Below are 18,346 nucleotides of genomic sequence, written 5' to 3'. Positions count from 1 at the left end.
AACAGTGTGCAAATGGGACCACTGAATGGTTCAAAACAGCAATTGAAGCACATGTTCCCATGCGAAAATTTTATAGCAAGCCCTACTCTCCCTAATGGTTTACTTCGACTTGCACAACTGTCATTGCTCAAAGGCAGCATGCATACCGCAGATTTAACCGACACAAGTCCAGTTCAAACAGACAGAAGTATATAGAAGCTAGAAATAACGTTAAGAAAGAAATAGCGATAGCTAAGAGAGAATTTCCTGAAGCCACTAAAAAACGCATCGAAGCACAAAAATTAGGAACTCGTGACTTCTGGAAAATCTACAACAGTGTAGTAAATAATGGGCAATCAACAATTCCCCCACTAACGAAAAATCCCGAGGTTGTTTGCTCTGCAACCGAGAAGGCTAGCATGCTTGTCAGTCGGTTTGTCCTCAACCTCCACACTGACCCCTTCCAACCACCCCCTACCTGACTTTCCTATGCGGACAGACGCCACACTAGACGATCTGAAAATCACCCCTGCTCAGGTGCATGCTATCATAAAAAACCTTGACACTTCAAAAGCATGTAGACCCGATCTCATCCCAGCTGTGCTATTAAAAAAGTGATCAGCCGAAGTAGCTCCAGTTCTCCCCAAACTCTACAACAAATGCCTTAATGAATCTTGTTTTCTGGGCTGTTGGAAAACTGCTTCCGTGGTACCAGTATTCAAGAATTCTGGCGAAAGAACTGACCGATTAAATTATCGCCCCATTAGCCTCCTCCCACATTTTGCCAAAATATTTTAGACCTTAATTAACCATGCTCTAGTCCATCACCTTACAGATGCTAAACTTCTGACTGACCAACAATATGAATTTAGACAAGCATGTTTCACAGCAGACATCCTCTGAACGTATATACCATTCACTGGACAAAGCTAGGGAGGGCAGAGCGGTAGCTCTAGATATATCTAAGACTTTTGACAGGGTATGGCATGAGGGTCTCCTCAGGAAAATTAGATCATACGGTATCACTGGTAGAATACTTAATATAATTAAATTAGATAATTAGATAAGAGAAAAATCCAGGTTGTCCTCGACGGTCGTACATCTAAACAATATGATATAAATGCTGGAGTGCCCCAAGTGTCTATTCTTGGACCTCTGTTATTCCTAATATAAATAAATGACCTCCCCGACAAAATTGCCTCTGAGATTGGTATATATGCTGGTGATACCACATTCTATAACAGGCACGACATGAAAACAAATGAACACATATCTAAGGAAATGGCAGAAACACTAGAGGATGACCTCGAATCTGTAGTGGAATGGGGACAAAAATGGATAATCACGTTCAATGCCGCCAAGGCTAAACTAGTTTCCTTCAATAATTACAAGAAACCTTCTCTACCACCAATAGCAATGGCCAACGACTCTTTATCTGAGAGTACATCTTTCAAACTGCTTGGTCTAACGTTCACAGGAAACATGAGTTGGAACAATTACATTGAAAGCATTGCCAGGGCCACTGCAAAGAACGTAGCCTCTCTCTACCGTGCTAGAAAACTACTAACACCCGAAAGTGTCCTGTACCTCTATAAGGCCACCATTAGCCCATGTATTGAGTATTGCTGTCATATTTGGGCTGGTGCATCTGCTACTAGTCTCTCGCTCCTAGACGAGGTTCAAAAGAGAGTCGCCAATCTGATAGACCCTGAACTGGCATCTAAACTTCAGCCTCTGTCACATGAACGAAACGTTGCATCCCTCTGCCTGTTCTACAAGTATTTTAATGGTGAATGCTCTGACGAACTGCAAGCACTTGTGCCCCCACGAATAAAAACACACTCGACAAACCTGGCAGGCAGCTAAATCTCACCCCCACACAGTAGAGATCCCTATATGTAAAAGATCTTTCTACACCAGTAGTTTCTTGTTCAGAACTGCGCTAGCCTTTGGAATTCCATTCCAGGTCCCTGCTTCCCCAACTGTACTGACGTGCAGAAGTTCAAGTGTAACGTGAACCGACATCTTGCTTCCCAAATCCCGAAATAGTAACCCAGTAGTTGTTACCCCTAATAGTAGCCCCCTACACCAAAGTGGCAATGTGCCTTGTTTGGGGTGAAAATGTAATTTTAAAAAAAAGTCATAAATTACAAAATCTTCATGTCCGTTAAAGAAACGTTTGAAGAAATGTGAGAAAAATGTGGGAAATGTGGAAAAGAACTGAATCAAACCAGGAAAAACCTTCCAACGTGCTTGAAGACTCTTTCAATGATAATCCGAAAAGCGGAAGAGATTTCTTTAAAAAGAATCCAATAGTCAGAATTTAAAATCCAGTGGGGTAAAAAAAAAAATCCAGTTGGAAAAAGAATTCAATGCAGCTCAAATTCATAAAAATTGCTCTTTCAATTAGTGTAGTAATCGAAAGAGAGCAAGATTGCTCTTCAGTTGAATAGGATAAAGAAGTAGGGAAATAGAAAAACTAACAGGTAACCTTCCATTGTTAGTTGAGAAATTGATGAGAAGAATAGCAAGAAAAGCATTCTTTGAAACTCCACGGAATAAGGAATTTGAAGATTGTTTACGAGAGTATTCTGTTGAATAAGAAATTTAATTGTAAATTTTAAATTACAGTTTTAATTTTCTCTCTCTCTCTCTTTCTCTCTCTCTCTCTCTCTCTCTCACAGACACACACATATATATATATATATTAAGTTCAGATATATTGTTAACATGCAATACAAATCAATATTTATTCAAAAGTGCTCAATACGAATGAAGAGGTTTTATATAAATGAGATGATATAGACCTTGTAAAACGTCTGCACAAATCGATCAATGTTTCAAAATTTTCATATTTCTTTAGACCTATATGAATGTCGCAGTCAAAAAATACAATGAAATAATATTCCCCCTGAAGGTCATCAAAAAATAATATTTCCCCTGAAGGTCATCAAAAAATAAGATTTCCCCTGAAGCTCATCAAAAAATAATATTTCCCCTGAAGGTCATCAAAAAATAAGATTTCCCCTGAAGGTCATCAAAAAATAATATTTCCCCTGAAGCTCATCAAAAAGGCAGAAAGAACGACTCCTTTATTCTTCTTATCTACTTTAGATTTTATCCATCTCCGTCAGTCGTCTGGATACCTGGATCAATTGTGTGCTTCCACGGCTTTCCCCTCCGTTCGCCCACCCTTCCTCTCTTGAAGCGATCAGGGCCCGCTCGTTTGACCACTTAAAGAATAATTTAATCCTACATTCTTTGGTCTTAGTCACTAAGCAAATAACAAATAACAAATAAAAGTAAGAAATTGTTTTTAAATATTATATCTATGTTCGCTATATTTCTTAAATTGAAATTCGTTACCTCTCTTATTTTTTCACTGAGGTTGATTAAGTTTATTCATCTGTATTTTCACTCAAACTATTGTATCTATTTTAGCTGTATAGTACATACGCATATAAGTGAGTGGACCGAATTGAAAATAGATAAATAAAATGCAATGAAATAAATATGTCGAAATCAATTAAAAACGTGTATACATGCTTACATCTGCCTGTGCACACGCAACTATAAGCTTATACATACACGTACATGCCCATTTTCACACATGTATATCCACCTTCCACGCATACATCCACTCAAAAACAAAGATACACATAAATACACATAAATAGAAAAATAAATTCGTACAGTTGAGTACATACATACACACAAAAACAAAGATACACATAAATACACATAAATAAAGAAATACATTCGCACAGACGAGTACATACATACACACAAAAACATGCATACACATATTTATATGTATTTTACACATAAATAGAGAAATACATTCCCACAGACGAGTACAGTACATACTTATCTCTATTACCGGCATAGATCCTTTATTCTTATATATATACTAGCATTTCGGCCCGGCGTTGCCCGGGTGTTTGGATGTGTATGTTGAGCAAAAAAAAAATGTGAACGTAGGAAGGCAGGCACGAACCCGTACCGCGAAGGAGGAAAAGAACGGGGTAAAAACCTAACGTCTATGCTGTTACGACCACCGCCAAACCGGAAGTGACATTTTTTTAAAATTAAGGCTAGACAATCTAAAGGAGAGGATAACTTCTTAAAAATATCGGCGAAAAGAGTGACCCCCCCCCTGTAGAAAAGTTCCTAGTTGAAGGGGAATATATTAATGTTTTTAGTCAATTTTTCGATATTTGTCGTATGAAAGGTCGAACTTCAAAACGATACTGATGTTGATAAAATCTGTCGCCTCTATTGAAAGTTTTAGGCAGACATGCAAACATACATACATACATACATATATACATACACACATTTATATATTGGTAACTTAAAATTTTCGACCCAAACTGATGAAAAAGCTTGCCCTATCGCTGAATACCCTTTATGTAAAATTTCAAATATTTAGACCAGAAATTGTCTGAATAATTTGGAAAAGACCGCAGAGGTCAATTTTTTTTTTACTTTGACCCCTTTTTTTGACCCCTTAACATTTATTCTTTATGGCTCAAATCAAGTTACTAAGTTAGATCCATGTCCAATGAACCTATATCTAAAATTTCACGTGTTTAGACCCAAAATTGTAGGAGGAGTTTGGTAGAGTTCTCAAAGGTTAAATCGTTGAACTTTGACTCCTTAATCGCCAAATTTCTGTCCGAAAACGAATTACATCGATTTTCCCAAATCTTAGTATCCTGTATATCAAATTTCGAATCTGTAGACTTAAAATTGACAGAGTTATTGCGTAGGGAAATGTACACAGACACACACACAGACACACAGACACTTTCACTTTTATATATATATATATATATATATATATATATATATATATATATATATACTAGCATGGGTGCCCGGCGTTGCCCGGGTGTTTAGAGGTGTATGCTGAGCAAAAAAAAAAGGGGGTAATTTTTTAAACTTTGACCCCTATTATGACCCCTGAAAATTTATTGTTTTGGCCTCAAATCAAGTTATTACGTTAGATCCATGTCCACGGAACCTATATCTAAAATTTCAAGGGTGTAGACCCAAAATTGTCAGAGGAGTTTGGTAGAGTTCTTAAAGGTCAAATCGTTGAAATTTGACCCCTTAACAGCCAAATTTCTGGCTGACACCCGTCACATCGATTTTCCCACATCTCAGTACCCGGTATTTCAAATTTCGAGTCTATAGACTAAAAATTGACAGAGTTATTGCGTAGGGAAATGTACACAGACAGACAGACAGACAGACAGACACACAGACAGGCAGACACGTTCACTTTTATATATATATATATATATATATATATATATATATATATATATATATATATATATATATATAGTTCATACAAGTTCATAGATACCCCGCTCTATTAGGACAGCTCATTTATATGTATTCTCCAAACCAGATCAGGGACAACTTACAATCTTTAATGGTTAAAATAATAGTTCTGCAACCAAAATCATTGTTAATCATTGATAAAGGATCGAAGCGGATTCATTCAAAACTTTTCTATTATAAAACATCATAGGATATAATCAAATACATTCATGTATTCACGCATGTAAAAAAAAGGGGGGGAAAAAGTAAGGAGTCGGCCTTTCCGCTTTTTCGGTGACCTGGGAAAATTTGATCTCATTTTATATTTTCTGACTTTGAAATTCACTTGGAAGTCCTGAGGAAACATGAAAATGTTAAAACTTTGATCGATCTCTGAAGACTTTTATAATGTTTATATTTGAGGATAAAATAAACGATAAATCATAGAATGGATAACATAGAGACAGGATGGGCGAAACAAAAGACGAAAGGAAAAAAAAACAGAAATAAATTATTAAAAACGAGAACTTTATAAATGAACGAACACTTTCGGAAAAAATAAGATGTTTGATTCGAACGAAACCAGTAAATCTCTTTTTTTTGTTTTAATGATTTCATCCTGTGTTTAATCTGTTTTTCCTTTTGTTTTTTGTTTCACACAAAGACACACACACACACACACACACACACACACACACACACACGGATCGACTCAAGATCAGTGTGCTTAATAAATAAAACTGAATGTGAGTGCTTTAAATCTTGAAAAAAAAAAAGACGCATCGTATGTCTTGCATTTAGCATAATTGTATGAGTGTTTGCTAAGTGATCTGGAAATTGAATGTCAAATCTCGGTCGAGTTATGTCAAAGACTTGAAAAATGACACTTGATGCCTGCTTGCTATTTACCTAGCATCATAAGGTGGATTAACTGAAGTAATTCTTGAAATTGAGTGGTGTTCTCCGTTACACCTCGATCTAGCAACTAATGATAAGGGAGCCTTCGGGTTGCTCTCGACTATAGCCGGTCACCTACTTGTATACAACCAAAGTAAAGATTTTTTTAAACGGACTATTTTAATATCGATATGTTTATTTTCTCACCAGAGGATTTAACAAAACTTATATATATTGTCTTAAAATTCGGCCAGCTTTTCTTTAAAGATTTTATTAATGTTGTTTATAAGAAAAAGAACAGAAAATATTATCTAAATGTTTTTATTTTTTCATGACAAACAAGCTATATTACTACTGAGGCGTAAGGTACTACTGTATTATGGACCAGTTTTCGGGCATCTAGAGATTTCTACCGTGAAGGAATTAGGTTTTGCTGTTAATCAGGTGGATTGGAGGTATTTACATTTGGGTAGAAGTGTAATAAGTTCACCAAATCATAGAGATGCATTACTGTGGCGAAGTGACAGGGATTAGAACTTAGTAGACAATGCGATGTATCTACGTTTTTTTTTTTTTTTTTTTTTTTTTGCACTCTGTCCAAAACGTTGAGGCTATTTGGTTGGTGCATCAGTCTAGATGTTTCATTAGAATCTCTTAACTAATGTCGACCGTTTTTCTTCTTTTGTTTTTCATCTTGTATTGTATAAATCAGCTGCGAATTTACCTTTTTAGTAATGTTCTGGAGAGACTGGAAAAAGTAAGGAGACGCCATGTTGTCGCCGCCTTCGCCTTGGATAGGTTCCACACAAATCCCGACGACCGGACGATCAAGTTTATTAAACTTTTCAATTAATTCTTCAACCTAATGAAAATGAAAAAAATATATATATAGTATAATTTTTTTAACAAATCATTTTACCTTTTAAACAACAAGGAGGGTTAATAGGAAGAAAAATAATAGACACGTTATACTAACAAATGAAAGCACAATAGCCGACCATTGGTTCATTATCTACAAAAAATGCTCCTATTATCACAGCTTCTTCTTCTTCTTCTTCTTCTTATTATTATTATTATTATTAGTATTATTATTATTATTATAAGATGAAGAAGAAAAAATCATGGAATGTAGAAACTAACGCATATAATTAGGTGATGTCGACCAATTACAAGTGCTGCATAATAGATGGCCCTATGTCGTATAGTGAGTACATCAGCTAGTGTTTAGCTTGACAAGTGTCTAATGAAGTAAAGATCGAAGTGACACAAAGTTTGGAAAATAAACCACTTCCCACAAAAGATAACAGGAAGAGAGATTTGAAGGTTAGGTATGAGGTTCAAAGCAAAAAGATGTCAGCCGACATAGCGTGATGTCACAGATATCAGACTGACCGAGAACCAAAGGTTTGAGAGCAGTCAGTCTATGGGAATTTTGCAGGACACCTCACCAATAATGGTGTTGATTGAAAGAAAAACTTTGATAATCGCCAAGAGCGAAATGCTTCTACAAGATTTCTGATCGCTGTGTTCAAACTAATTAGTTAAGAGAACACTAGTCCTTCTCTCCTTCTTTCTCTCTCTCTCTCTCTCTCTCTCTCTCTCTCTCTCTTGCTCTGTAATGTCTGAACTATTAATTGTTCTACAGAAAAAAAAAAAATTGACCTCTCCCCCAAAAAAATGATAAAACTTGTTGAATCTTTCTGCTTTCTGCTAACTTTCGAACCTCTGCCATTCTCGATTCACTTGTTAAATGTATGCACGGAAGATTTAATGAGGATACAGATATTTGTTTTCTTTCTTACGCCTATACCAAAATCAATATCATATGGAAGCCTTTGGCCCCATGGATCTGGCATTTGACGGGAGACAATTGGATGGCGCTTTTTTTTTTTATCGTGGATTCCCCTGCCTTTGACCAAACCCGAGCAGATCAAATTAACCACAAGTCCAAGGACTGGGACTGATTAACCCAAACGCTCGATACTGGATCGAAGGTGTAATAGCAGGCAAACACGTGTTAGATGCAGAAGAGTAAACCAATTAAGCAAAGATGATAACGTCGTTTCTACTAAATGTTTATGTTTATGCAAACGGCAGGCTAGCAATAGACAAATATTTATCTAAGAGAAAAGATTACACAGAATATGCACATTATGTGCAGAAATAATTGATATTTTGTAACAGGTTGCACTGTATTAGCATCGGCTGAATATAAAATCAAATCGATATCATAATGTAAGCCAAAATTTGCATTAGAAAAATTTATTATGAGCATAAAATGGCCGTTAATTGGTCTAAAAATAACAATCAGAACTACTTATAGACGTAAAATCTGTATGAATTTTGTGGATCTGCACAGACAACACAAAGACATAGTGATAGCTATAAAAGCAGAAAATGCCTTTTTTTTATTGACTGGTATATTTTTATGGGCAAAACGTGGCTTCAGCACATGAAATATCAATTTTTTTTAAATGCGGCACATGGAATCATAGATAATTCTAGCTGTTTAGTTTTGTATTTGTTATGGCGACAGAGAGTTCCCAGAGCGGTAATTTGATTACGGTAGTCCCGATAGGGTTCGAACTCGGAATAGCCGATTCCATAGTTCGCCACCATATCCATTACAAATATCCTGACACATCTGAAAGCAGTAAACGATGCCACAATTTGAGTTCTGTTTACTTTTTAGGGTAATAATTCTTATATTCATTTTGTTATAACTAACACATACACATATCATAACGTTTCTGAAATTTAACTTTAGGCCAATATAATCAAAGATGTTATTGAAGAACTTGGATAGTACGTATTGCCTCATTGCCTGTACTCGTCGGATATGAAACTATCAGATTTTTATTTTGTTCTATTTGTTTTTAATTCATAATGTATTGGGCGACTTTTTCAAAATAGTATCATTGTTAAGGAAGATAACTTAGTAGTAACTACCGAGATTATATTTGTGAACTAATGACAGGCAATTTAACAGCGTAAAACAATAGTAATAAAACATACATAAAAATAAAATTACAGAAAACAATTAGTAAAATCTTTAAAATATATATATAAACACAATATATACAAAATAAAAATGCTATTCATATAAAATTAATTAAATAAAATAAGTAAAACCTTTAACAAGCGATAATTCCAGACATAACTTTACGTGAGCAGATTATCTATTATGAAGGGATACAAAATACGGGCACCATCTATCGATGTTAAAGATTCCGTCTGACAATAAGACGGTTTTTGCAATACAAACCATACGTCCAAACTGATGAAACCATATGTTCAGACTGATGAAAACGAAGATATTTTTAGCGAAATATTGGACTTAGAACATCACCAAAAGGACATAAAAATGATTTTATCATTTTCCTGACACCTAAAGTTTTCAAAATATTCAAATTTCTATTCAAAACAAGTGTCTTCAAATAGTGTGCAACTATTTTCTTATTTCATATTCCGGCTCGAAACTAGAGCGAATGCACCCGTCAAAAATGTCCAGCTCGTACTTTTAAATTTCTTCTCCAGGACTTTCTTCCTCTATAACAACAAAATGAAGAAAAAAAACTACGAACTAACTCCCCTGATGAAGCTATTTTTAGCGAAATACTGGACTTACAACACCAACAAAAGGACATATGAATGATTTTATCATTTTCCTGCCACATAAAGTTTCAAAATATTCATATATATATATATATATATATATATATATATATATATATATATATATATATATATATATATATATATGTGTGTGTGTGCGTGTGTGTGTGTGTGTGTGTGTGTTTAAAATTTGTGAAAGAGAACACCAGCAGTGTGTTCGATCGATTACCCGACTATCTTCATTCTCTGAAGCATAGGCTGGAAAGAGCCTGCTAAGGAGACCAATTATACTTCTCGTTTGCTAGAATTTGAAACCGATAGTACCGATATTGTTCTCACCCCCCCCCCTACACACACATAGATATCTTCTCACCATGGCTAAACATCGATCTTCTTCGGCTCTGTTTTCTCTTTCAAACTGATCGAGAGGATACTGTAAGCGTGGAAACTGGGCAATCGGCCATATTGGTTGCGGGTTATCGAGCTTGTGGACCCATTTTGCATGAGTCATCGACAAAGCACCTGAAAGATAATTTTGGGAAGTTTTTACAATTGTAATGAACAAGGTGAACAAATCGAGAAAACCGCGGGATTATAAAACTTAACGACAAATTTTTAATTCTTCTGAGCAAAACTGTCCTCGTTAAAAGCATACAAATAGGATTCTAATGTTATGTTATGAAGACATGTTCTTGAGTTAACAGAAGTATTTCAGTGAAAATAAAAAATAATTGTTTTTATTTAAGACTAGCAGCAGTTCAGTCCGGCTTTGCTCGGGTCCTATGTTCATAACTATATGCGCATATATAATATATATGTGTGTGTGTGTGTGTGTGTGTGTGTGTGTGTGTGATATACAAACTGCCATTAGTGTATTAAGTGACGCTCTTTGTGTAAACAAATCGAGCGGAGGTATTTGGACGATGCCAAAACATCGTTAATTCATTACCACATAGCATCAGCCGTATAGCGTAATGAGGAGAAGCCTTGACTGTTATTTGGGCCGTCGGGTTCGATCCTGACTTGAGGCAGTTGTCTGTCTAGCCGCACTGATGAGCTGTGAAACAGCGAAACAGTGCTGTATGTGGAAAAATTGAAAATTGACAGAGTTATTGCATATGAAAATGACACACACACACACACACAAACACGTTCACTTTTATATAAATACTAGCATGAGTGCCCGGCCTTGCCCGGGTATTTAGATGTGTATGTTGAGCAAAAAAAAAAAGCGGTCAATTTTTTTAAACTTTGACCCCTATTATGATACCTTAACATTTATTGTTTTGGGCTCAAATAAATTTATTAAGTTAGATCCATGTCCAAGGAACCTATATCTAAAATTTCTAGTGTTTAGACCCAAAATTGTCAGAGGAGTTTGATAGAGTTCTCAAAGGTCAAATCGTTTAACTTTGACCCCTTAACAGCCAAATTTCTGGCCGAAAGCCGATCACAAAGTTTTTCTCAAATATCAGTACCCTGTATATGAAATTTCGAGTCTGTAGACTTAAAATTGACATAGTTATTGCGTAGGGAAATGTACACACACACACACACACAGACACGCACAATTTTATAGATAGATAGATAGATAGATAGATAGATAGATAGATAGATAGATAGATAGATAGATAGAATTGCAACTATTCTTATCTTCTTGGATCGAGTTTATAGCTCAATCGACTTGATTGCCATACAGTGAAGTCAAATTAATGGCATTCACCAAGATCCGGACCTTCTCGACCGCTACTCGAACCAAGGCTTAATGAGGTTCGTGATATTTAGATAAATGTTTTTGCGAAAAGAAAAATATGTATTTTGTTTTGTTTTATTTAAGATTTTCAAACATTCTCCTAAGAGCGAATTTTTACAGCAACCTTTTTGATTGCCATGCGAGAGTTTTACATGAGGTGAAACTGAATTTAAGGGCACAATCAAGATCCTGGCAATCCTAACCTCGGGCAAGACTTAAGTTTAATAATGACATTGATGAAGGGCATGTTTAAGAATTTCAAAAGTTAGCGAATTAGTCTCTAATTGACGTGACGTGTAATCGGCAAGAGAAAATACAACCAAATAATGATTTAGTCGCATCACAACTTACATTTTATTTAAAAAATTAGACAAATTTGAAAATCGTAAATAAAATTTGCTTGCTTTCACAAAAATTTGCGTCAATACTTCTCTATATAATTATAAGTCGTTGAAACATAGCAACCTATTTAAGTAAAATAACACACACGCAAACCGCTGGACATTTTGCATATATTTAGAGAAAGTGTTTCCTGGGAGCTTAAAAATTAAATAGGTTATTTATATATTTAATTTCTAATTTGTCAAGAAACATTTTTCTACGTTTATGTAAAATGTCTATCGGCCTATGTGTGTAATATTTTATTTAAATATTTTTGGTTCTCCAACAAAAGGATCTGTAAAATCACCCTTGTCCGTTCGTCCGTTCGTCTGTCCGCACTTTTCTCTATAACTATGCTTAGGAATTTTTGAAAATTTGGCGCAAACATTAAACATGATATGAGTAAAAACATGATATGAGTAAAACAGTAACAGCTGATTTTCCAGGAAAACTCTGATTGTCCCCCACCCTAGGAATTCCTTTCGGGTTAAAATGATTAAAATTGACACTTTTGTGCTTATTAAAAATTTGATGCCTTGGATTTTTATAAAACTTACTGAAAAGTTGTAACTAACTGATTTCTATATAATTTTGTTTCTCTATACTCTTGGGTGTGCCCCATGGGCGCTTTTAGGCCTAATAAAAACTCCATTTTGGGGACTATTTTACCATATTTGTCCAAAATTTTCTGAGCATGTCTATTTAGCAGTTTTGCATGGTGCTGAACTCAAATTTAAAAATGTTAAGGCTTTAGGGACTTTAAGGACTAAATGGGAGGTGGGTGCAAATGATGGACTTAGTCATTTCTTTTTTTTTTTTTTTTTCGCGTGGTGCAGAACTCAAATTTACATATGTTAAGGCCTAAAATTGCACCGTTTGTTAATTTTCACCAGGAATTAACGTCCACTAGGGACTTTTGGGGGCTAAATGGGGAGAGGAATGCTGAACTTAGTCATTTTTTATACCTCGTTCACTGTGCACTCATGCATGCTTCACTTCTTATTTTTAGCTCTTATCGCAGTTATAATCATTTTATTTTGAATGCATAAACTGATACAGGTGTAACATAGCACGGACGCGTGTATGCAAATGCATGCGAAATGACGTCACCGGTAGGGAAAAATAAAGATTTTTAGAAGATCACGTAAAAGATGGAAAGGACGTTTGAGATCACGTTAGAGGCGTGGTAGACGTCACGGCCGTAACAATGAGGAAATAAATTCAGTTGTACAAAAAAAAAAAAACGATTTGAAGTTCCTTTCTATTCTTTGACTACTTTGCGATTGAGACTACAGCATGTCGGTTCCCGAACAACGATACATATATTCAGAAATTGCTTTAAGGTTCCATGTATCACACTGCCATATCGAAATTAGAAACGAAATAGGAGAAGAGGCTAGTTCATAGACAGATATTCGTATGAACTTCACAAACCAATAATCTGAGCTTTACAGAAATCGTTTGTCTAAGCTACAGCATTCTTAGTACTAGCCAGAACCCAATAAACACATTTTTCCTTCTTTTCAAATTCAGAAAGCCAGATAACCACGCAGTATCTTTAAATTCATAATTATAGTGGCGGCTATCAATGCTTATTTATCTTTTTTAAATGCGGGTGGGTGGTAGAAATTGGTCAAAGCTTATTGTCTCTCATTCCTTTAAATTTCTGTCTCTTCGTACAATGTGTAGTCGGACAAATTTTAAGTCCTATCTGTGATAAATGTCGCACAATTTTCCATTATTTTGTCTCATTTACGCTCTTTTCTAATGGAGGTCTTGTTAATGATCTTCAATCTTGACTCTTTGGTGTGGCGTCACCTATGTAGATAGCTCTATTTTTATGGGGTGCGTAGTTATCTTAACATTTTGCAGTTTCAGTTTTCTTAGTTCTCTGTGGTCGTATTCTGTTTTTTTTTCTTGTTTGATTTGTTTTGATGTTTTTTTTTGTTTTTTTTTCTGGGGGGGGCTTTTTTCGTTTTATTTCTATTACAGCAGTCAAGGTACTGGTTACTGTGCGCTGTTTATGTGAGTTAGTTTCCGATGTTCGCAGTTTGTTTTATTATTATTATTACTATTATTATTATTATTATTATTATTACTAATATTACTACTACTACTACTACTACTACTACTACTACTACTACTACTACCACCACCGAAACTTAACCGACATCGAACTTCAGAATCGAAGAAAACACAATCTTCTCTTTTCTTCTATTCTATTCTATCTATCTATACTATATATCTTCTTCTTCTATCTTCTATCTATCTATCTTCTTTCGATCTATCTTTCTATCTATCTTTTCTTTCTATTCTTCTTCTTCTATCTATCTATCTATATCTATCTATCTATCTATATCTATCTATCTATCTATCTATTTTCTTCTATCTTCTACTATCTATCTTCTATCTTCTTTCTATTCTTCTTCTTCTATCTATCTTCTATGTATTCTTTTCTATCTTCTATCTTCTTCTTCTATCTATCTTCTCTTCTTCTATCTTTTCTGCGTCTGTTACGACGTTGCTCGGCTGACACCCATAATTGCCGGTCTCGCCCGGTCCGTGCTTGACGGGAATTCACTTTCAGTTTTGGTTCACAGTTTTGGCCGAGGGGGGATAAACAGAGCTAGGCATCACTGCGAACGTCCGATTGGAATATCTTCTTTAAATGGGGAGCCGGTTTCCACCCCATCATTTTCGGGAAGCCAAAACTGACCCGCACTGAAACAAAGTAAACAAGCGCCAAAAGACTGCCCCGCAGTAATTAAAAAAAATGGCTCGTCATCGTAACAACCCCGCCATGACCTCATTAAGCGGCCAAATGTCAATCCTCTAGGACTTTTTTACCCTTAATTTAACACGCTTCTCAATTTCTAGGTTTCCACCTTCGCGTCAAGGCTTCGGGGTGCAATCCGATCTTCCTACTAAAACTTTCATTTTTTTCTTTTAACGTTATTTTAACGCACATACCTACAAACACACGGGCAACGCCGGGTACCCACCGCTAGTTAAAATATTATACGTAGATACTTGACGCCTGTTGACAGTAATTCTCAAATTAAATTTATTATCTACTACAAGAAGTTTAAATTTATTATCTGCTACAAGAAGTTTAAATTTATTATCTGCTACAAGAAGTTTAGAGCACAAAACCTTGTGTTAGAAACAACTCTTCGCCGGCTATAAAAATGTTGGAACAAACCAATGTTGTGTATAACTTTAAATGCTCTATGGGAGAATGTAACTCCGAAAATGATACATACATTGGGCATACAACGAGAACGTTATCCCGGCGAATAACCATGCATCTAAATAAGAGAGAGAGAGAGAGAGAGACAGACAGACAGACAGACAGACAGACAGACCAAGTGATAAAGAGAGACATTAGTTAAACATACGTTATCATGGTTGGAAACGATAGCGGATTCATAACTTTAACTTTACCTGCCCAGCTATGTTGTTGTGGCTGAGTCTAGTTGACGCATGTATTAGATTGATGTGTATCGCACACATACTCACATACACAAACACACACACACTCACACACACACTCACACACACACTCGCTCACATACAGACACGCACGAACACACACTCGCACACATAGACAGCTTAAAGACTTCAAAATCACACATAAGAGATTATGAAGTACTAAAAAAATAAATGTTAGAGTCAAGTAATATAGGTCATTGTGTAAGTTTTTGGCGAAATTCGAGTCTCGGCTATATTATTCTCTTAATCTGTTTTATTCTTTTTTTATTTAGCGTAAAAAGAAAAAAATCTTAGTCCAATAGTTAGGAATATACTGTTTAAAGGCTTCCAAAACATACATAAGGAGATTTTTTAAGTAAATAAACAGTCAATATTTGATTCGTTAACATCAGGATCTCGGCTATATTAATCGTTTAATCTGTTTTATTTATTTTTTATTAATCGTAAATAAAGAATTTTACTCAATCGTACTAAAAAAGAAAAGAAAGGTTTATGTAGCATGAAAAATGAAATCATTGCTTATCAACATGTGCCGATGTATCCAAAAGCAGTATTTAATAACAACACGTACGATGTATGTAAACACAAAAGATTTAGCATGGTAAGGTTACTGTATAAGAACAATTGCCTCGTGGAGAGAGTGACGCCATATTTGGAAATGTCCGGAGCGTTCGTTGTTGTAATAAGATTTAGATTCTGGAATGAACGAATTGTCAACTGTCAGCTAGTGAGATTTGGAGGAACGTGATAAGGGGGAATTTATTATTTTTCAATTTGGAAATGGAAATATCATGATATGGAATGTGTATATTTCCTCCCGTTGTTGACTGGGGTCGGTGGGAGGACTTATTATCTAGGGGGAAAATAGGAACTACTTCCTCTGAAGATGGTTGTGATCGTGATGATGTTGCTTCTAGGATGTAATGTAGAATAACTGGCGTTCTAAAGTTACATAAGATAGTGACTAATACGCTAAACATAATACATTTGTATGTGGCATCTGTTGTTGCAAACATACGGTATTTTTCCAGAAGAGAATTTCTGCTATCAAAATATTATATAGGAAATAACTGATCGAACTAGAACTACCACAATTTTAAGTTATATATTCTGTGCCATTGCGCAGATAATACATATAGCATATTATTTTTCTAGGTAATCAGATACTTACAAAAAAAACACGTGAAGGTTGTCATCTCTAATAAAAGTCGTGCTATGGAACTGCCAAATCTAAAACACAAAACACTGAGTCGTCAATCCCTGACAATATATTTTATATATTCATTTATATATATAACTATTAAGTGGCACATAATACACACATAGATACATACATACATACGTGCATACATACATGCAAGAAATTATTAAAAAATTTAAATGTATTTACTTACCCATTGTTCTTCCATGAAATGCGTTACTAAAGGAAACTACAGTAAGATTCGGACAGCCTGGCGGTTCGTTTATTAAACAAGACTGCAGCTCTTCTTGACTTGGCGGTTTCCCACCTCTCATTTGTCTCTGAATGAAATCAAAGTTGGAAGAACAATTTAAAGATGTCTGCATTTGTCTTTTGCCTTCTGCCGAGCCGGCACTTCTAACTTTCGACCCTTTTACAATTACATAGGTTTATTTTTATCAGTAATAACATATTTTTATAAAATAGTGACTTTAAATGTGCTTCTATCTGGAATGAACTTAAATTTAAGTAAACAAAAAAAACTTTCACACTTTTCAAAATCGCCATCTCAAAATTGTAAATTTGTAAAATTGTAAATATGTATTGCTTATCAAATCTATGATCTCAAGTTCACAATAATTAACTATTTGTTTGGCTAATTTTGTGATGGAGGGTGTTTTACTGACTCTTGTTTCTTGATGTTGATGTACCATCATAAGGTTTAAGTTCTGCAACCTCACCAGGTATTAGCCAATGCTCACAATGCTTAGTTTTCTGTTTCTTCCTAGAGTCTTCAAGGATGTATTTGTTGATTAAAAACTGTTCCTTTGTGCTAAAACACTACCCCCTGTATTTTGTTTGTTCTTTTCAAAATATGCTCCAAACGAGGCGTCCATAGATGATGTTTGCAAACAGGATTGTAGGTAGTAGTAATACAGCAGACTGTTTGTTAAGGCATTGTGTCTCATTGGTTTTGAATGTGGATGTTGTATTGCCTTTATTAACCATGCAGGTGTGATCTCTTCACCTCTCAACAGTCTGATGAAACAACTGCCATAGTCTATAAAGTACTGTTAGTTTCTACAGCCAGTAATTGCGCAGTTTGTCTATGCTAGTTTTTTAGTATGTGTCTGCATTTAATGCTGTTTTATGTGTTTTCATTACATTAATTGAAATGGCATGATTGATTAACAATGAGATGATCAGGTCAAATAAACCTGAATAAATAAATATAAAAACTCTGTGTGTGCTAAAAGCAACAACTTACCTGATATGTCATAAACATTGACTTCAAGCAGTTCTCCACTGAGCATGCACCACATGCCATCGTTTGGACCGAATTTAAACCAGGCGGCGCCATCTTGAAAATAAAATAAATTCAGTTATGATTTATAATCCTATTTTGTTGCAGTAAAAATTATTAATATGAAATTGTAAATCTTCTAAACATTATTATCAATTTATTTATTTACTCTTCTCACAAAAGTATATTTGTTACAAAAATAAATTCTTTTCATGCGTAGTTCTACATAGTGCATACTTGCGTAGAATATAGGGTGTAAACGTTGTAGCACACGGACATGCCATATACACGCACACACACACACACACACACACACACATATATATATATATATATATATATATATATAGTCGAAAAGTATCTACCGAACTTCTTTATGAATAATTGGTCTTCAGATTTGAAACTTGATATGGAG

General features: G+C 35.1%; 1 protein-coding gene across 1 annotated transcript in view; it reads right to left on the bottom strand.

The window, feature by feature from the left end:
• LOC145279911 (4-aminobutyrate aminotransferase, mitochondrial-like) overlaps positions 1–18,346 on the bottom strand; it is an 84,145-nt gene that overhangs the window by 13,097 nt on the left and 52,702 nt on the right. The window contains exons 6-9 of the mRNA XM_080131468.1: positions 17,896–17,988; positions 16,843–16,969; positions 10,196–10,344; positions 6,932–7,069 (exon numbers count right to left, since the gene is read on the bottom strand). Of these exons, the coding sequence (XP_079987594.1) occupies positions 6,932–7,069; positions 10,196–10,344; positions 16,843–16,969; positions 17,896–17,988 (507 nt within the window). The remainder of the gene's footprint in view (positions 1–6,931; positions 7,070–10,195; positions 10,345–16,842; positions 16,970–17,895; positions 17,989–18,346) is intronic.

This window comes from Euprymna scolopes, chromosome 7 (assembly GCF_053919585.1).
Source record: "Euprymna scolopes isolate OS-2025 chromosome 7, ASM5391958v1, whole genome shotgun sequence".
Lineage (NCBI taxonomy): Eukaryota > Metazoa > Mollusca > Cephalopoda > Sepiida > Sepiolidae > Euprymna > Euprymna scolopes.
The sequence above is the reverse complement of the archived record's forward strand: the minus strand, read 5'-3'. Positions and strand labels throughout refer to the sequence as shown.